At 35.3% G+C, this 19315-nt stretch overlaps 1 protein-coding gene across 1 annotated transcript in view; it reads right to left on the reverse strand.

Annotated features, from left to right (window-relative positions):
* Window positions 1-19315, reverse strand: part of Itfg1 (integrin alpha FG-GAP repeat containing 1) — a 233971-nt gene that overhangs the window by 35661 nt on the left and 178995 nt on the right. The window contains exons 13-14 of the mRNA XM_010617261.3: window positions 16590-16633; window positions 9702-9780 (exon numbers count right to left, since the gene is read on the reverse strand). Coding sequence (XP_010615563.1) covers window positions 9702-9780; window positions 16590-16633 — 123 coding nt within the window. The remainder of the gene's footprint in view (window positions 1-9701; window positions 9781-16589; window positions 16634-19315) is intronic.

Raw genomic sequence — 19315 nt, forward strand, 5'->3', positions numbered from 1 at the left:
TACCATTTTTTCCCAAGTTACTTTTCTTTTATCTTTATTTAGAAATACACTGATTTACGTTGAGTATACTAAGAATCTGAATTGAAAGCTGGGCACCATAGTACCTGAGTGTAATCTCAGCAATCTGGGAGGCTGAGGCAGGAAGGTTGCAGGTTGAACCCAGTGTGGGCAACTCAGTGACTGAGACACTGCCTCAAAAATAGTAATTAAAAAAGAGTAGGTACATAGCTCTTTGCAAATATCTTGGATTAATTCCATTAAAAAAAAAATCACTTCTCCGCCTTTTGGCTAAGATCAAGTTAAAAACAACAACAATAACAACAACAACAACAACAACAACAACAACAACAACAACAACAACAACACCAGCAGCACTGAACAATGGAAACCAAGAATCTGAGTTGACTAACTGTAAGAACTGTATCTACACTAGTGGCTGTACGTCAAGGGTAATTCTGAACCCTGGAGAGAATCGATAATATCTGTAGACATTTTTGATTGCCACAACTGTGGTGGATGTTGTTGACCTCTAATGGATAAAGGCCAGGAAAGGTGCTAAGTATTTTATAGTAAATAGAGCATACCACAACAAAAATTTTATCTGGCCCAAACTGTCAATAGTACTGACTTGAGAAATCCTGATATAGATTATAAAACTCACAATTAAAAAAATTTACAAATTCATAAGTATTTAGTTATGATTCAGTCTTCTGTGGGCTTTCTCTTTTTTTTTGTACCAGGGATCGAACTCAGGACCTTGCACTTGTGAGGCAGGCGTGGTGCCACTGAACTAAATATCCAGCCCCTGTGGGTATTTGATTTTTTGTGATACTGGGGACAGAAGTCAGGGCCTGTGCATTCCGGGAAGGTCCTCTACCACTGACTGCACTCCCAGCTCCCTGTGTAGTTTGGATCACCTTCCCAACATTCTATCTACTTATTGAGACAGTAATGTTACTCACCAGGTTATGGCACTGCAGATAGAAAGAGGAATTAGGATAAGATTTTAAAGTTGAGCTTATGTTTCAAGGGGGAAGACACAGAGGTACATTCAGACTGTCCTTGGATAATATATTTTTTTATTTTTGTGATGGCTAAAGAAAGAGCTGGCCCCCCCCCATTTGTTGCTAGAAATTAAACCCAGGGCCTTTGCACTGAGCTACAACCCCAGTCCTTTTTGTTTGTTTTAGTACTGAGGATTGAACTCAGGACCTTGTACTTGTGAGGCAGGCATGGTGCCCAGTCCTTTTTTAAAAAAAATTTGAGATGCTAAATTAAGGTGCTAAATTACTCAGGCTGGGCTTTGATTTGTAACCTTCCTGACTCAGCCTGGAGAGTGCAGATAATATAGGTATGTGCTACAACACCTGACTTTTCTTTCTTTGTTTATTTTTTGAGACATGGTCTCACTATGTCATTCAGGCTGGCCTTGAACTCACGGCACTCCTCCTTCCTCAGTTTCCTGAGTGCTGGGCTTGTAAGTGTTGGGATTATAAGTGTGCAACACCATGCGTGGCACTGCCTCATTACTGTACCTTATTTTTGAATATTTAGAACTGCACAGCAGCCTCTCAAATAATTACTTAGTTCAGGGTACAGTATGAAAAGAATTAAGGCGAGGCGAACATTAAGGAATATTGATTAGTATGTATCTGCAGAGGAGTGATACTTTAAAAAGTCAGGAGGCTTTAAGTTTGATCCATATCGTCTTTACTCCTAATATTTAGGTCCCAATCTGAAAGTGAAGACCAAGTTGCCAAAGCTGTGGGACAGTTCTGTCTTAACAGTAAGTAGTTGTTGGGCTGGAGATTTAGCTCAGTGGTCCTTGCAAGCACAAGGTCCTGAATTCGATCCCCAGTACCAAACAAACCACAAAACAAGACAACAAAAAACCCCAAAAGTAGTAAGTAGTTGCTGAGACCACTATTGTCTTTTCTTCATTTGAGTTTACTAAATGATGTCTACTTAGGTAAAAGATAATTTGTCTCTTGATAATGGATACCTAACTAATCTCAGCTATCATTCAGATTATCACTAAAAAGGATAAAATATCAATTATAGAATAAATGCACTTCATTTATTGTCAGGTTTAATATAAAAGATAACAATACTTTCATATTTGGCTGGGAACATTGATTCTTAGTGTGCAGTTTGTTGAATTATTATCACATTTTCTAACTTGCGACTATAAACTGTTATTTCTATTTTGTTCTGTAAAACCATCAGTACTATGTATGGCTAAAAAGCTTTTAAAAGTAGTTCTGTTGATAGAGAAAAGGTATAAAGATACCAAAGCTAGACAATCAGTCAAAATGGTACATTTATTTGTACTAATGGTACATTACTCTGTTTACATTCTTTAGTTGTATCTATGGTCAGGTTATTTAGTTAAAATGACTGAATTTAATTACAGATGAATGTTTAAAAACATAGCTTCTGTGGTCTTGAATTTTAGAAGAATCTGAGGGGGATATTTTGAGGCTAGTTTCCTTCAGAAGGCAGGAAAACAGAAATCCGCCTTTATTAAGTTAACAAAGAAAGAAACACAAGAGTAGAATACCAGGCTGGGGGTATAGCTCAGTGGCAGAACCTTGCCCACCAGGAGTAGGACCCGGGGTTTGGTCCCCAGCCTGGTGAGTGGGTAGGTGGGGAGGCGAGTAGAGTACCCTGGTGTTCTCATATTTCCTACTACTGGAATTTTTTCCCCCTTCCGTATTCATCCATATATGTAAGATTATATTAATACCCTATCAATAATTCTCATTTTAGTCTTTACATACTTTTAAGTTTTATGCACTCTATATCTGTATATATCTGATGGTAATTCCCACAGTTACTCTTACGAAATAAAGAACATCAAGGGAAGTGCTTAGCACATGACTGCTACAATGCACTTACTAATCAGTGTCAGCTATTATTACTACTTGGAAGTAGCCCCAAGTCCTAGGTCATAAATATCTCTCAGCAACAAACATTAAGCAATGTGTTAAAAATCAATGGGTTAAAAAAAAAAAACAACACTGCGAAGGTGGAGTATAACCCTTTTACTATGATTCAACTATTAAAGTAGGATAAGCAACACCCTAGGAAGCTGAGGAATGTGATCATTATTTAAAGGCTGTTTCTGAAATAAAAAAGAAAGTACAGAAATAATAAAGCCTAGGGCCAAACACAAAACACCAGAAACATCATAAAACAACAGTTTGTGTTTGTTAAATTATAGTCATCATTTTACTTCATACAGTTATCATTGTTTAAAAATAACACAAACCAGGCTGGTGATTTAACTCAGTGGTGCGGCCATCTGCCTCGCAAGTGCAAGGTCCCGAGTTTGATCCCTGGTACTAAAAAAACAAAAACAAAAACAAACAAACAAACAAAAAAACAGAAACAAAGACTGCTGGGAATAATTTCCTCTTTAAGATGTCCCAAATTGATTTTTTTCCCTCTATGGCCTCTCATTCTATTGTTTTCGCTGGTCTAGAAAGTGAAGATCAATAATGGATAAAGTATGAATCAACTTTTTAGAAAAAAAAATTCAGAATTTGTTTCAGGGTTGAGCTAGCCTGTAAGCTACTAAATAATACTGATAATATTTAATATATTTCTTCTTTAAAGGTTCTTGACTGTACCTATTACTGTATTTATAAGGAATTTACAAGTAGAAGTGATGAAAAATAACTAAGAGGATGGGAATCCAGCTTTTAGTTTTTTAAACTATTCTATGCCAATTTAGGCTCAGCTTATAGGAAATAATTCCTTGTATCACAATATTATATTTCACTATATGAGAATTGTCTCAAGAATTGAATTTCAAAGTGCCATACATCTGTAACCCCAGCATGATGGGAAGTTGAGACAGGATGATCACAAATTCAAGCTCTGCCTGGGCAACTTAGCAATGTAGTGAGACCATATCTTAAAATAAAAAATTAAAAAAGGGCCATGTATGGAGCTCAGTGAGAAGGTCCTGGGTTCAATCCCCAGTACCACACTAACTCACAATTCTATTTCATTCCTGAATTTGGTCATTGTATACTAAGTGCCTTTTATGTTACAGGGGTTGTATATATAATTATGTTTGTGAGTTTCAAGCATACATAGCATACTGTAGCATACAGTAGCTTTCTATGGTTTGTGCACACTGATATTAGAGGGAAGGAAACATAGATATTTAGAATGGTTGAATCCCAAAATAAGACTAAGGCAATAAGAAGGCATATATACATTAATATTATTGCTAAGTACTATTCTAATCAATTTCCTTTATACCAAATATATTTACATTGCAGAAAGGATTTGAATTATATACACCTTGTAAACAACATACTGTAAGCAAAGATCACAGAGTAGATATATTCTTTTTCTCACTTCTGGTTCCCAGAGTAGTTCTTCCTTAAGATATATGATGACTCTAAATATTATATTAGAAAATAGCTTGTAAGTAAAATTTCAGGAAGTATTTTTTTGGGGATTATATTTTTTTCTTTTGATTTTTTTCGAGTACAACTTCAATATATTAGTATCTGTGCAGAAGGGATTTGTAATTGCTAAATAGCTGGAAAATCAGCAAAGTTTCTTATAGTTTTTTTAGAATTTTAAATTTATTAATTCCTTCAGTCATCCACTTACATCAAGAAGATGTATCAGTTGCTGTTTACAGCTATTTCTTATCTTTCCAAGTTATTTTCCTGCATTTCAGTGCAAGAATATTATCCAGCACTGAGCCATTTATTTTTTCAGGACTTTAGTTGATATGAGATTAAAGGGAATGATTCTCTTGACAAAAATTCCTTCTTTCACAGGAAAAGAATGTCATGGATAATCCAGGAGTGGATAACAATTTTTTCCATTTTCTCTTTTTATAAATTACAATTTTTACACAAAAATATGCCTCATAATCATGTAGTATCAGGGTAAGATTTTTGGTTCAACTATGTGTACAGTAATTTAAAATATGATGAATGGTTGAAATAAAACTGATCTGAGAATAAAAAATTTATTTTCTGGATTATTACATGTGGATAAATAGAATATGGCTGTGCTTTTTGGAAGATGACTACAGAAAAAGTGAGAAATGAAAATTAAAAAATGAAATAACTTTTGCTGGCACAGTGGTGCAAGATGTAATTGCAGCTACTTGAGGGGCAGAAGCAGGAGGATCACAAGTTTGAGATCAGCCTGGGGAAGTTAAGAAGAGCCAGTCTTAAAACGTAATAAGGGCTGGGTAAGTAGCTCAGTGATAGTGTAACTGACAGGGAAAACAGATGTTTAAAAGTTAAAGATTTTTTCTTTTAGAGCCAGACTGTTCTCCAAAATTCCTCATGCCAGAGACTTTTAATCCTCTCCTCTATCCAGATGAATAGATTATTTAGATGCTGGAACCAGGAGGCGTCAGGGTCCAATTATAGGAAAGGAGCCTGAAGGAAAGAGGCTGAAAGGGCTGGATGACAAAACTAGCTTGGAGTTGTCTACTGTTTCATTTTACTTCTTATAACCCCCCCTTTTGTTTTACTATAAAAGGCCCATGTATCCTTAAACACAAGTAAGATGGTAATTTACAGTGATATGAGGCTCTCCATCTCTCACTGGTAGCTTTCAAAAAAATTAATTTTACTGGTACACTTTTGACATACATAAAGAACACATTTACCACAGGGAATTTTTATCTGTACATATTCTATCCTAATTCCTTTTTCCTCCTTCCTCTCTTCCCTTCGATCCTTCTTTCCCTCTCCATTCACAAAACCGTTTCTATTGTTTTCTATTACTTTTAGTCCTATTCCCTTCCCTTCCCCTTCCCCTCTCCCTTTGTTCCCCTTACCATTTGAACATTTTCTTCCTATTTCCCAATATCTAATTTCCATTTTGGTCCTTATTTACTCTTTGGGTTTCTCACAGGAGAGAAACAATGTGATATTTAAGCCTGTGTGTCTGATTTGCTTCATTTAAAATTATGTTCTCAAGGTGCACCCATTTACCTAAAAATGTCTCAAGTTTATCCTTCTTTATGGCAAAGCAGTACTTTAAAACCACATTTTCTTTGTCCATTCATTTTTTGATGGGCGTATGGGCTGTTTCCAGATTTAGCTATTACAAACTGTGCTGCTACAAACATGGTCATGTATATGTCACTGAGGTATGATGCTTTTAACTCTTTTAGTAAGATGCCTAAAAAGGGAAATAGCTTGGTCAAATGGAACCTTTAGCTTTAGTTTTTTTTGAGGAATCTCCATAGTGATTTAACCAGTTGCTGTACAAGTTTACACTCCTACCAGCAATAATGAAATGTTCCTTTTCCCCTCACAGCTCCACGAGCATTTGCTATTGTTGATTTCTTGATTGCAACCATTCTTTCTAAAGTGAGCTTCCCTTGTTTTTGGAATATATCAGGAGTAAGTAAAAGTAAGTCCAACTTCTCTGTGCATGCAACACAGCATATATGTGAAATATTTTCCAAACTTTTTTCTTTTCATCTTCAAATTTGTTTTCATTAGTACGTTTTGAGTACATAATGGTTACTTTTATAATGGGGAAATGGTCCATGTACATAAAACACCTTAATTCTTTTCCTCTCTCCCCCACCTCCAGCTCAGTAAAACCTTTTTCTTAAATTAAATTGTTTTCTTAAATTACTCAGTAAACTAAAATGGAAAAAACATATAATGAAAGCCCACAATCAACAGATAAGCAGGGTAACTTTTATAAATATATCCTTTGTTTATGTATTTTTTTCTTACAAAATACCACTATCGTACTCATACAATGTGGATTATACATGCAAATATGTTTCCTTTCCAAAGACTTGCTCATTTCCTCAAAAATCATTATAAAAATATTTTAAAGGCTGGAGAATATTACAAAGTGAAAAATTTATTACTTCTATATTTTCTGGACATTGAGATTTTTTCCTAGTTTACTACTACCTTTCATTTTTATGCTATAAAAGCTTATACACTCATTTGATTTATGCACTCGACTGCATTTATCTTTACCTTAGTATTTTCTCCCATGCTTTTATAATATTTATAACTTCCTTCTCAACCTCTATCCCAGTCTAAGAGGTAAATATTCAGGTCAGTATGAAGAAACCCAATGTTCCATTATTGTTTTGAGGGTAGATTTAAAGAAATGATGCTAAGTAAATATTCCTCCATTTACTTAATAATAATGGCTAGCCAATATTATTGAATGGGGTTTATTATCTAATAAGATAATCTATGCAGTGCAATTTCTAGTTTGTAGAAGAGGTTTAGCATATGTTTGTGAATGAATCAATAACCACAGAATTAAAATGCATTTTCTACATTAGTTTTTATTAGTAATTCTTTTTGTTGTGTTGAGACGGAGGTCTCACCATGTTTTCCAAGCTAGCCCTGAAGGGTGATCTTCCTGTCTCAGCCTCCTGAGTGTTTGGGACTATAGGTACATGCTACCACACTCAGCTAGCTACCGCTACTAAGCTGGCCTGCAAGTAACATCTCTGACAGACTGTGATTTGTTATAAACTGTATACTTTTAAAAAGTTAAATTAAAAAAAGGCTGAAGAACGAGTCAATCATTACAGAAAAGTACAAAGTAGGAAGTCACTCTCTGAAAACTTTGGTTCCCATGATAAAAGTTAATTTGGTATATATTCTTCCAGAATTTTTATTTAGCTGCACAAATATACATTCATATAAAAATAGATGCTTACTGTTGCACTACTTTATTATGTTAAAAAAATAGAAGGGTTGTTATTCTATCTGTATACAAAATAGACTAAAAGAAACCAGGACCATCATATGAGCAGACATGGAAATATGTATACAATATATTACTATATTAAGAAAAAGGAAGGTAGGACTTTGAAAAATTGATTTATTGCTATAACAATTTGGAGATTATTCTATTGTAAACCACCATGCATTCCTTAGATAATTCTCTACTTGATGGTGGTTATCCTTTTTTCTTTTGAAATGTAGCTAGATTTAAATTGTTAATTTTTTAGATAGGAGTTTTACTGATAATTCACCCTGATAATTCAGCCAAGTTTTTGGCTTTTGGGTGTACTTGCTGACTTGATTAGCTTCATCTTGTTTATGTGCTCTAGAAAATCTTACTTAGCAGTGAAATTATCTGCATCAAGAAAGTTTAAAATAGCTAATTGATAGAAGATAAAATCAGCTGATCCTGGAGCTTTTTTTGGGGGCTAAATATAATATGTACACAAATTAAACTGAGAATCATATAATAAATTATTTGACTGTAATTGTATTTTTCAATTTTTCCTTGAATTTTTAAAAGTTTTATGAAATGTTTCTGTACTAGAACATCAATATCACTGACTCTCAAAATAAGCTCATTCTGATATATTTGATTTATGTAAGGCCAGTATAAAACATCAGAATGGCCATAAAATGAGTTCCTTTTTTTTTTTTTTAAATCCAGAATGGAAGAAGGGTGATTAAAGCTCTTGGAATCTCAGGGAAGTACAATAATATACTAAGATTCTTTTTCTTATTTAGGTAATTGAGATGATCAGTTGAATTTACTGTAATTTGGACCTAATCTTAGTCAGTTATCTATTAAATGCAGACTTTCTTGATTGCACCTACCTTTATTATTTATTTAAATGTAAATTTGATTTTGCCCTTTACATGTGAAAAAAATCTCTGTATTTTTTAGCTTCTATTCCACATAGTAACAGGATTACTTTAGACTGTAGTAATAATTGTATTCTTAATTCTTTCTTTTAAAATGAGCTTAATTTAGTGCTCACTTCAGCAGCACATATACTAAAATGAGCGTAATTTAAATAATTTACCATGTCACTTTTTGATTAAGATAAAACAAGCAATTTTTCCTGATTTCTCTTCTACTTCAAGTGAAAAAGATAGACAATGAGATGGATCCAATACAACAGTGAAAAATAAAGAATTAAATTTTAGTATTTTTGTCACAAGTATCTTTTATAGTCTGTTGATATAAATTACAGAATGACAAAGTAAAATAAAAGTGAAAATTTTATTATGAGGTATGTTGCCAGTTTACCTTCTCAGTATATTAAGTCAAAGTGCTTCTGTATATTAGGGATATAATATCTATATCTGGCCTTAATGTAGATTGTACAATTGAGGATCACTCCTCTCCACTGACCTGAACCCAGGCAATGTCCCAGGGACAATCTTAACTTCTGTCCTAAAGTCTACTACACAGACACAAAGAAAGACAAAGACTCTGGCACCTACCTTGGAAGATTCTGAAGTCCCAAGCCAAGACACAAGTATGTCAGACTCTCCAGCATGGCCTACAGTAACCTTTCTTCCCTGGAGCTTACTGAAGGCTCATGCATAATGGACTGCATCTCATGCATCCAATCATAATGGAGTGAATTATGGTGAAGGACATGTGTGACAGACACAGCTGACACGATTCGATATCCTGCCTACACAGTCAGTCACACTCTGAAAAACCCAATGGGAGGCACCCTAGACCCAGTGAAACATTTTAAATTCTTAAACCCAATATATTCAGCGTGTGTGCCATTTTACTTTGCCAGGTGCAAGCGTGCTCCCTCTGTGTATTCCACTGCTTAATTACACTTCATTAAACTTTGCGCTTTTTCCTTACTTTCACACACTACATCCAGTTATTTGTGCATCCCACACAAGAACCTGAAGATCTGTATGGCAACCCATCATCCATGGTGACAGCCTTACCTGAGCCATTTTTCAGATATCCATTTGCATCAACAGTTGTATACATGATGTAAGGTCCAGGCTGATTCACTCCAAAAGGCTGCAATAAGAAAGGAAATAGCTTTGAAAAATAAGGGAATGATTTGAAATTTTAGGCAAATCTATTATAAGTAAAAAAATCTTATAGTTGTTATAGAGATGAAGTTACGTAGAGAACATTTCTACTAATATAGAAATTGAAAAAAAAACCCTGTCTACTAGAAAATTTATAACACTTTAAATGACCTGAAAGTTGTGCTTATATAATTCACTATTTTCATGAGGTATTTCTAAAATCAAATATTGTCTCTTTTTAATAAGGGTGAATATTTTAAGCAATTTTTTTTACTTCTTTTTTTTTTAATACGTAGAATAGAATTACAAGAGTTTTGTGGCTGGGGGTATAGATCAGTGGTAGAATGCTTGCCTAGCATGTGTGAAGTCTTGGGTTCAATCTCCAGCACTGGAAATAAAAATACAATCCCAAATCAAGTGACAAAAAAACCCCACAGAAACTACAATTTTAATGATACATGCTGAATACAGCATGGCTTTTCTCTTCAGGGATAGACTGGACAGTTTATATTTTCTCCCTAAAATACCAAGGTAAATGAAACTCATGCACAATAATTACAGTGGATGAAAAATACTGATGATTAATTCAGTCACATTATTTTCTGGCTAAGAAAAACCTGACAGACTGATAAAGCCTTGTTACAGTGGTAATATTTATCTCCAAGTTATTATTTCTAGAATCTTCTTCAAACCTCGAATGAAATGATACATTCCTTTTCTTTAGAAACCAAGGCTAATTGAATAGGACATAGAGAAGCCAATGATCGCTATAGACATCCTATGAAAAGATGTTAACAAAGGGTTAAAAATGCTTTAAATTTTTGAATACATTTTACAGAAATAAAACCTACAGATCCTCTCAATAAAGTAGGTAAAAGTTAATAATACCTCTAGATACCCTGATAACATTCTTAAAATAATTTCCTCCATATAGGCAAGAATTAATATCACTGATGCCATGACCACCTGATTGGTAGTTTAAGAATCTTAGAAGTTCATGTGTTCCCAATGGTCATGAGAAATTAGTTTGCTATAAGAACAGAATTACTCTTACAACATTATTAACTGAATAAAAATAGCTGTGAAGACTATTATACAAATATTAAAAACAAAGCTGTTCATGTAGTGCTGTTATGTACAAAGATCAATATTTCACTTTGTATTACATACTGTTTTCATCAAAGAATTGCCAAAATTCTTTATCTACAGTATCACTTTGCAGATTGGCAAGGAAAAGCACTGTTTCTCAGATACAATTTTCAAGTCAACTAGAGAGTTCAATGAAAGCTAAGCTAAGAAGTTATCTCCTTCAGTTAATTATTCCTTTTTTCTTAGAGTTTTATCATTAAAATACATTAAAGTACATTCTGAGGGCTAAGGACATAGCTAGAGGCAGAGCTCTTGCCTAGCATGCACAAGGCCATCCCCAGGTTCAATCCCTAGTTCTGTATCACAAAAAATTACAATAGAAAAACTTCATATACATAGTTTCTATTATGGCAGTAGAATCAGACTGTATGTGTCCTTCTGTTACTTGCTTTTTAAAATACATTTTTTTTGTTTTGTTTTTGTAGTATGGAGGATTGAATATAGGATGCTGGTGGTGAACCTATGGCATTCATGTTATTTGTTTTTCATTTAAGACATAAGATGTCAATGTACATTTTTTTCTAAACTAAAACCTTAGTATTCAGGTTTAATTACAGTGTTGGCACATTTGATAAATACGTGGATTCTAGGTTGTAGTTTGGGCACTTGTCTCTAACAGGTTTGCTATCACTGTCCTGAGGCCTTCACACTAAACTGCATTACCAGACACTTTAAAAAAATTGTTATTCTGAGTCAGGGTCTCATGCAGTTATTAAGGAGGGCTCAAACTTGCAATTCTCCTTCCTCAGCCTCCCACAGTGCTGAGATTACAGATGTGCAGCACCATGCTTGGCTTAAAATACATTATTTTGAGACTCATTCATGATTAATATGTTGTTTTTACTGCTGTATAGTTTTCTACTATGATTATACCATCAATTTTTCATTCTGTTGTTGATTGACAATTTTCTATCTTTTTTTTGCTGCAATAAACACAGCATTTTTACTTATGTCACCTGATGCACAAATGCAAAAAAAGATTATTGGGGGTTAGGAACCCAGAGGAAGAAGTCATAGGATTTATGCCTCTTCAATTCTATTTTTACTAAGTAGTATTACCACTTCATATTCCTACCAGCAGTACATGAGAGCTACTATTGCTTCCCATACAATCATTATTGAGAATGTGGTAATCACTTCTTAAAAAAATTTGTTTTTAGATGTTTCTTTGGTATACTCTTTTATATTTTAAGCTCATTTTATTCCATGGAAGCTTGGAGATAAGATTCATGAGGCCACATTTGCCACCAAGTGATAACCTCAGATTTACTTTAGAACCCATACCCTATACACTGGAACAGGTGTCCTGGGTTCTAAGAATTGTTTTTAGTGAATACTATAATTATTATTATTTTTTTTTTGGACAGGATTTTGCTCTGCATTTCAGGCTGACCTTGAACTCACAGTGATCCTTCTACCCAGCCTCATAAGTTCTGGAATTATGGGTGCATGCTATCATGCCCAGCTTATTTTTGAGTATTTGTTCTAATACATGTGGAATATTTTATAGTACTATCCACAGTATTTTTTTTTTTTTTTTTTTGGTACCGGGGATTGAACTTGGGTCCTTGTGCTTGCAAGGCAGGCCACCGAACTGCTGAGCTAAATCCCCGGCCTCACACAGTATTTTATTTTATAGATTATTTAGGCATTTCTCTCTTTTACCCATTCAATTAAAAAAAAAAAAAAAAACTAGGACAGCATGTTCCTGCATCTGAAAGCTGAATTTTACCTTTTACTATGGGTCAATCATTCTAATAACTGAAGAGAAGGTTCCAGAAATCTAAATTTGATTCTGCCACAGTGGTTCTTGAAGTGTGGTACATGGCCCGCTGGTACTCCCAAACACATACAGGAGGTCATATTCAATATAATAAGATGTCATCTGTATTATATACTGTGTTAACATTTTTACTAATGGGGCAAAAGCAAGCGTTGAATAATCAGCAGTAGCACCAAAAATGGACAGTGAGTTTGTAATTTTTAGAAAAATGACTGACAGTATTTGTTGATAATAATAGAATTGGAGCTTCCAAGTGAAAACTACAATTTTGAAATCCTGTATCTGCCACTGTGAGCTGACATCTTCCCAATACTTAAAAACTTTCCTGACAAAATAAGGAGTGATGTTAATAAGTGATTTAAAAATATTACACAATGACATGTATTAATAGAAATATTTGCATGAGTTGGCACTGTATATCAATACTGTCTAAGAACAGAATGCAGAAAGTTACACAACCATGTGTGAGTACCAAGTGCATTCAAAGTATACAGAGTAGGGTGGAACTGGTTCTGGAATCGTATAGTAAGGACCTTAAAAATCTGCTCTCTCAAAAATGCAATGTGAACTCTGGCAAAAAATTGTCAAAATCAACTTTTTAAAAAGTTTGCAAAAACCTAAGAGGCATTTATTCAAGAAAAACAGCTGTCTCTTTTCCATACTTCTCTGAAATAATTTACTTAATAGTGTCATGGCCTTAATGTTTGTGTCCCTTTTTGTCTTAATTTTTGCATTTAGATACAGGCCCTTGGGAGGTAATTAGGGTTAGATGGGACTGTAAAAGTGGCACCATCATGAGGGGATGAGTGCCTGAGAAGAAGAAACCAGAGAGCCTGCTCTCCTTTCCATGTCCACAGGCTGGGGAGAGGCCAGATAGGCCCATATGGACAGGGCAGCTAGCTGCAAGCCAGGAAGACAGCCTGCCTCAGAACCCAACAGGCTGGCACTGTGACTCTGCATGTATGGCCTTCAAAACTATGAAAAAATAGTTTTCTGTTATTCAAATCACCCATGTTAGGGTACTTCCTTTTAACTGCCCAACTCACTTACACAATAACTCAAGCCTTTTGAGTTCATTCTATGTATTTCACATCTTGAAACTTTCCAGTATTTGTTTTCAGATTCTGAAGATAAGAATATAGTCATTACAATCAGACATTCTGGGTTCAGACTTCTCTGTACTTTCTGTGTGACCTTGCACAAGTGAATTTTACTTCTCTGAGTTTCAGTTTCCTCATCTTAAATTAGGGATGATCAAAGTACCTAGCAAACAGGATATATCATAGGATTATACTAAGGACTGAGAGAATATGTGCAAAGTACAGCAGTTTCCCCTTATTTCCGACATATACATTCTAAGACCCCTAACTGCTCTAGAGCCATGGGTAGTACTTACTGTATATATACATAATACTATGCTTTTTCCTGTATACATGTCTGATAAGTTTAATTTATAAATGAGTATAGTAAGAGATCAATGATAATAAACTAGAACTAGTTATAAAAATTTGATATAATGTTACAGAATGTGTTCTCTCTCCCAAAATATGACTTATTTCTTAGAACACATGGGTTCTTCGAATGGTATGTCTGGCTTTTTCATATGTCCGGTACATGATACCTAAGTCAACTTATGCTTTCATGTGTTACACTCTAGTGCTACTTTTTAAATTTTTATTAATGTAGACTATATTGCTCATTTTCTCCGAGAAGAGGGCAATTTCATCGCAGTTGAAGACTTACTTTGAATGTTACCCTATCTCCTTAATCTAATTCTTCAGCTGTGCCGGGATCATAGCAGGAGCTTCTTTGGCAGATGCAGCCTCTATTACTTATTTATTTGAGTACGTGAGGATTGAACCCAGGGTCTTTGCACTGAGCCCTTTTTATTTTGAGATAGACTCACTAAATTGGTAAGTTGCCCTGGCTGGGCTTGAACTATCAATCCTCCTGCCTCAGCCTCCTAGAATGATGAGATTATGTGTGTGCACCACCCACCTGGCTTCCAGTCTTTATATTTTCAGTCCGAGCATGTAACTGAATCTTTGAAGTCCTCCCTTACTGCAATAAATGTGTTGGTGTGAGTATGGATGTTGCAATGCATCATTTAGCTCTTGCCTTCAGGACTGAGACACTTATTTCCTAGGTTGTCGCAAGTGTTTGCTGCTGGAAATTTATACCTGGGTCACACCTGGCTACTGTTTTCAACTAAACAGATCTGCCTCATAAATTATATGTCCTTCCTGGAAGATGACTGAATGCTCTGTCTGAATAATGCAGAATGTTAAGGTCCGGCCCCCTTGCCTCACTTGGAAATGTCTCTGAAGGACCATCAAAGCCTCAGAGCTCTCTATCCATGGTGGACTAACACCTCTCCTTCTGCTAGCCTTGCTTTTCTCACTATTTTCGAGGACTTGCTCCCAGGTTGAACCTAGATTAAATCTCTGGTTTAGGGCTTATTTCCAAATATTCTAAACATAGGAAGTTTTCCAACTATACATAAAAGATAGGTAATATAGTGCTTAAATAGGATTAAGTATGTGAGGTGATAATCAAACAACTAGTTTTGTATTACACTTCTGTGTGACTTTGGGTTATTTAATCTCTCTGAGATTTTGGTAAGTGAATGGATCATGAGAGCTCTAAGTTCAAGCCACTGATGGGATCACAATTTGATGGAGTTACTGGGAGTGACAGACTGAAGAGGCTGGACTTAGTTAGAGGGAGCAGATCACAGAGGTGTGACTTTGGGAACTAATCTGGTCACATTCCTTGGGTTTCTCATTCTCTTCATGTCTCCTGGCCACCAGCAGGCTTTCAGTTTTCCTTTGCCATGCTCCTCTGTATGATGCTCTGCTACACCCCAGAAACAATGAAGCTGAGTGACAAGGACTGAAACCTCTGAATCTATAAGCGAGAATAAATCTCTAAAATTGTGTATGTTAGGTATTTCATCACAGTAACAGAAAGCTGATGCTCACATAAGGGTTATTACAAAGACCACAACAGGTGCTTGTATACACACATACACACAAACACACTTTCAAAAATGTGTATAGTGGTGAACAACTGGAATCCTATCACTCTGTAGGGCCAAGGCAGGTGTATCTAAAGTATAAGCCCACACTCAGTAACTCAGTGAGATCCTGTCTCAAAATAAAACCCAAAAAGGGCTGGGGAATGTAAGCTCAGTGTGAAGGCCCTGAGTTAAATCCCAAATAATGCAAACAAAACAACAACAAAAAAATCCCTACAAACAAAAAAATTTCCATTTTTTGTACATTTTATATCAACTGGCTTCTTTGAAACTAAGCCTGATTATTTTCACATTTTGTTATTTCACCAAAACCTATTAGTAAGTCTTTATAGTGTGATTAAAAACTACAAAATGTAGGGCCGGGGATTTAGCTTAGTGGTTCTGCCACCTGCTTTGCAAGTGAAAGGTCCTATGTTCAAACCCCAGTAACACCCCCCCCAAAAAAAAAACTACAAAAAGTCATTAATTGCCTTGGATACATTTCACCCTGTGCTCTGTATGCAGTGCTAAATGACAAGGTTCTTGACCTTAACAGGTTACACTCCAGGGTAAGAGGCATCTATCTTAAAACTATGAGATCAAATACAATTATCAAATGTTCCAAAATAATGGGACAATATCAGGAAAGGCTTCATAATAGAGGTGACCCTTGTAAGTGAGAATTTTTTTGGGAAAGGCAGTAAATTTCAGCAAAGATTTTTTTTGAAGGGTTTTACTCTATTCACTGTTAAATAGTAGTAACAATTTTTACTCTATAACAACTATATTGTGTATATTTATCAAGTGGATAATTTCCCTGAAATAACTGAGAATTAAGTTTACTTACTGTTATCTTACGAGGACAGTCATTAGAACAGAGACCACTAAGAACTGTGGAAAAATGAAAAACAGGCAATTATTACTGTTATAATGTAAGCTCTAAATTCCCCCCTACAATCTATTAATATGCCTATATGATAAGCAGAAACCATTTCAATTTCTTTAGGTCTGAGCAAATTAAATTTCTTTTACTTTCTACCAATATTTCAAAAACCTTCTTAAGCTGTAAAGGTGTTGCCGTTTTGTGTACGATAGAAGGAGATAATTAATTATGGTTATATGACATAATTCCAAGAATGGCTTATATTCTGCCAGATAGGTGCCAAATGTAAACCAATTAAAATGTATACTGAGAAAAATAAAAAGAAATAAAATAGCACTTTGTATTTCAATCTACACTTTTCACGTTTAGCTTGTCAAAGATTTTGGACACCCTTAATAATTATTGTGGAGAGTATAATTAAAACAATTGATGGGACTAAAACAAATACACAAAAATAATTTAATCATACAGTTGTTCTACAATTGCCAAAAAAGAAAAATGTTAGATTTTCTGAAAAATCTTTATATAAGTAACATGAGCTTTGAAATGTAACTACAGTGATTCTTTGGTTGCCAAATGGTTCCAACCTCAAACTCTCCACTACCTGAACAGCAAAGTTTGAAAAAAATCTTCTCAGTGTTTGTAACTTTGCTGGACAGTTGAACCAAAAATCTGACTTGAAAAAACCTGTAGGTGTAAGAATGAGTCACATGTGTTATCTCGCGACGGACACAAAGGGTAGACACTTCTGTCTAAGCACTGCTCTCACCCAGACAACACAGTGCTGGTGTCAGTGCATTAAAACCAAAGTCATTGTGCTCTTGGTTTTTTTGGAGGGGGGCACTTTGTATGAAATATTGTGACCATGCCTCAAAAGTCATACCAACAATAAAGCTAAGAGGAAAACTGAGAACCACGACAGAGTTAAAGAAATAATTGTGAGAAATGTGTTAAAGTCCCGGAAAAATGAATTTGTAAGTGTAATATTTAGGCTTCAGAGTCAGTTATTTGGTTTTCTACTATTTCTTATGAGAAAAATGTTCAGTTCTCGAACTTTTCAATGTTACTATTTTTTTGGGGGAGGAGGGTACCAGGGATCAAACTTGGGTCCTTGTGCTTGCGAGGCAGGTGGTGGAACCACTGAACTAAATCCCCGGCCCTAACTTTTCAACATTAACATGGATTTGGAATGAACTGAGTTAAACAACTGAAGCATCACTGCATATTTTTACTACTTCTGGAAAAGTGATGCAGATATTATGTGCTACTAAATATTCTACATATTGAAATGAAAGAAATTTAATTGGAAGTTCTGCTCAGTAAGCACAAAAACTATGAACAGGGCCAAGGATCAGCTCAATGACACTGCACCTGAATCTGAACCCTGATTAAAAAAAAAAAAAAAAAAAAAAAAAAAAAAATTTGAAAAGAAAAGAACATTTGTCAGTGTATTAGACTACACGCACAGGAAAATATTTTCTTAATTTATTTATTTTATACAAGTGTGGAATTACAAACAGAAATGTTGTACTTAAGCTGGGTGTTACTGGTGGTGCTCCAAAAAACAGGTGTCATGTTTATAGCAGAGTCAAGAGAAAGAAAGCTCCTATCTAAGAAAGACAGAAGGGGGACCACAAGGTAGGGTGCCTGCTCAAAGGTGTTTTATGGGACAAAGTCATGATACGAAGCAGGTTCAAGGTGGGACAAAACTATAGTCGACTAGTAAAATTACAAGTACAGTTGCTTTGGTGATATTGATCCAATGAGACGTCACAAGGTGGACAAAACTATGAACAATCAGGAAGATTATGACAAGTACTGTTGCTTAGGTAATAATGATTAAATACGGATCCAATGGGGAAACAAGTCACACAGCAAGCATATAAAGAATGAGCAAAGATTTTCTGTGGTAAGGGGTGGACCAGGGATCTTTCTTGGAAGATCTTGATCCCTCAACCAGGTGACTGATACCTATTTAGAATATCAATCATTGTCAGTCATCCTACACAGGTGTGGTAGTTTCTTTCCTTTACAATGCTGGCTTTCGGTGACTATGTCTTGACTGTCCTCCATGTTGGCTCTTCCTGGGCTGGCCTACAGGATACTAACTGCCTACAAGATACCTTATTAACTTACCTCTCCGCAAGATTCCCCTCTCTGAAGGAGTGCCCCTACCTGCTGTGAGGGGGGCAAAGGGCAAAGACTGTTCTGACCACTTCCGGCTGAAGAGGGTCCTAGTTGTGATCAGTGTTACTTTACAGAGTTACTCTACAGAGGGTCTATTTAAAGGCCTTCAATAGGTGCCAGGCATTTTCACCTTGGGTAGGTGTAGAGCTTTGAGTCAGTTATGAGCTGTTTACAATGTCAATCTAGTGGATCCTGGTTAAAAGAAATCTAGCACATTTGTCATTGGTTCAATTTGTATGACTGGAGTTTGGCAGCCTGTACGCAAGAATAAGAAAAAATTTTAAGAAATTAGAGAATGTGTAATCTAAGCATGAGCACAGCAGAATGGAAGAGCAGCTTGGGGGGAAAGTCACACTTAGAAACTGAAATAGTGATTGTAACTTGCTGGCTCTTAGATTCTTTCATTGATAGAGGTTATCTATCAGTCTTATACTTTGTCACAAGTCTCTAGTTTTAGCTGTAAGAAGAGATAATTTGAAGAACAAATTTTGCTAAGAAATTTA

The sequence above is a fragment of the Fukomys damarensis genome, unplaced genomic scaffold (assembly GCF_012274545.1).
Source record: "Fukomys damarensis isolate Sample0158 unplaced genomic scaffold, DMR_v1.0_HiC HiC_scaffold_37, whole genome shotgun sequence".
NCBI classification, from domain to species: domain Eukaryota; kingdom Metazoa; phylum Chordata; class Mammalia; order Rodentia; family Bathyergidae; genus Fukomys; species Fukomys damarensis.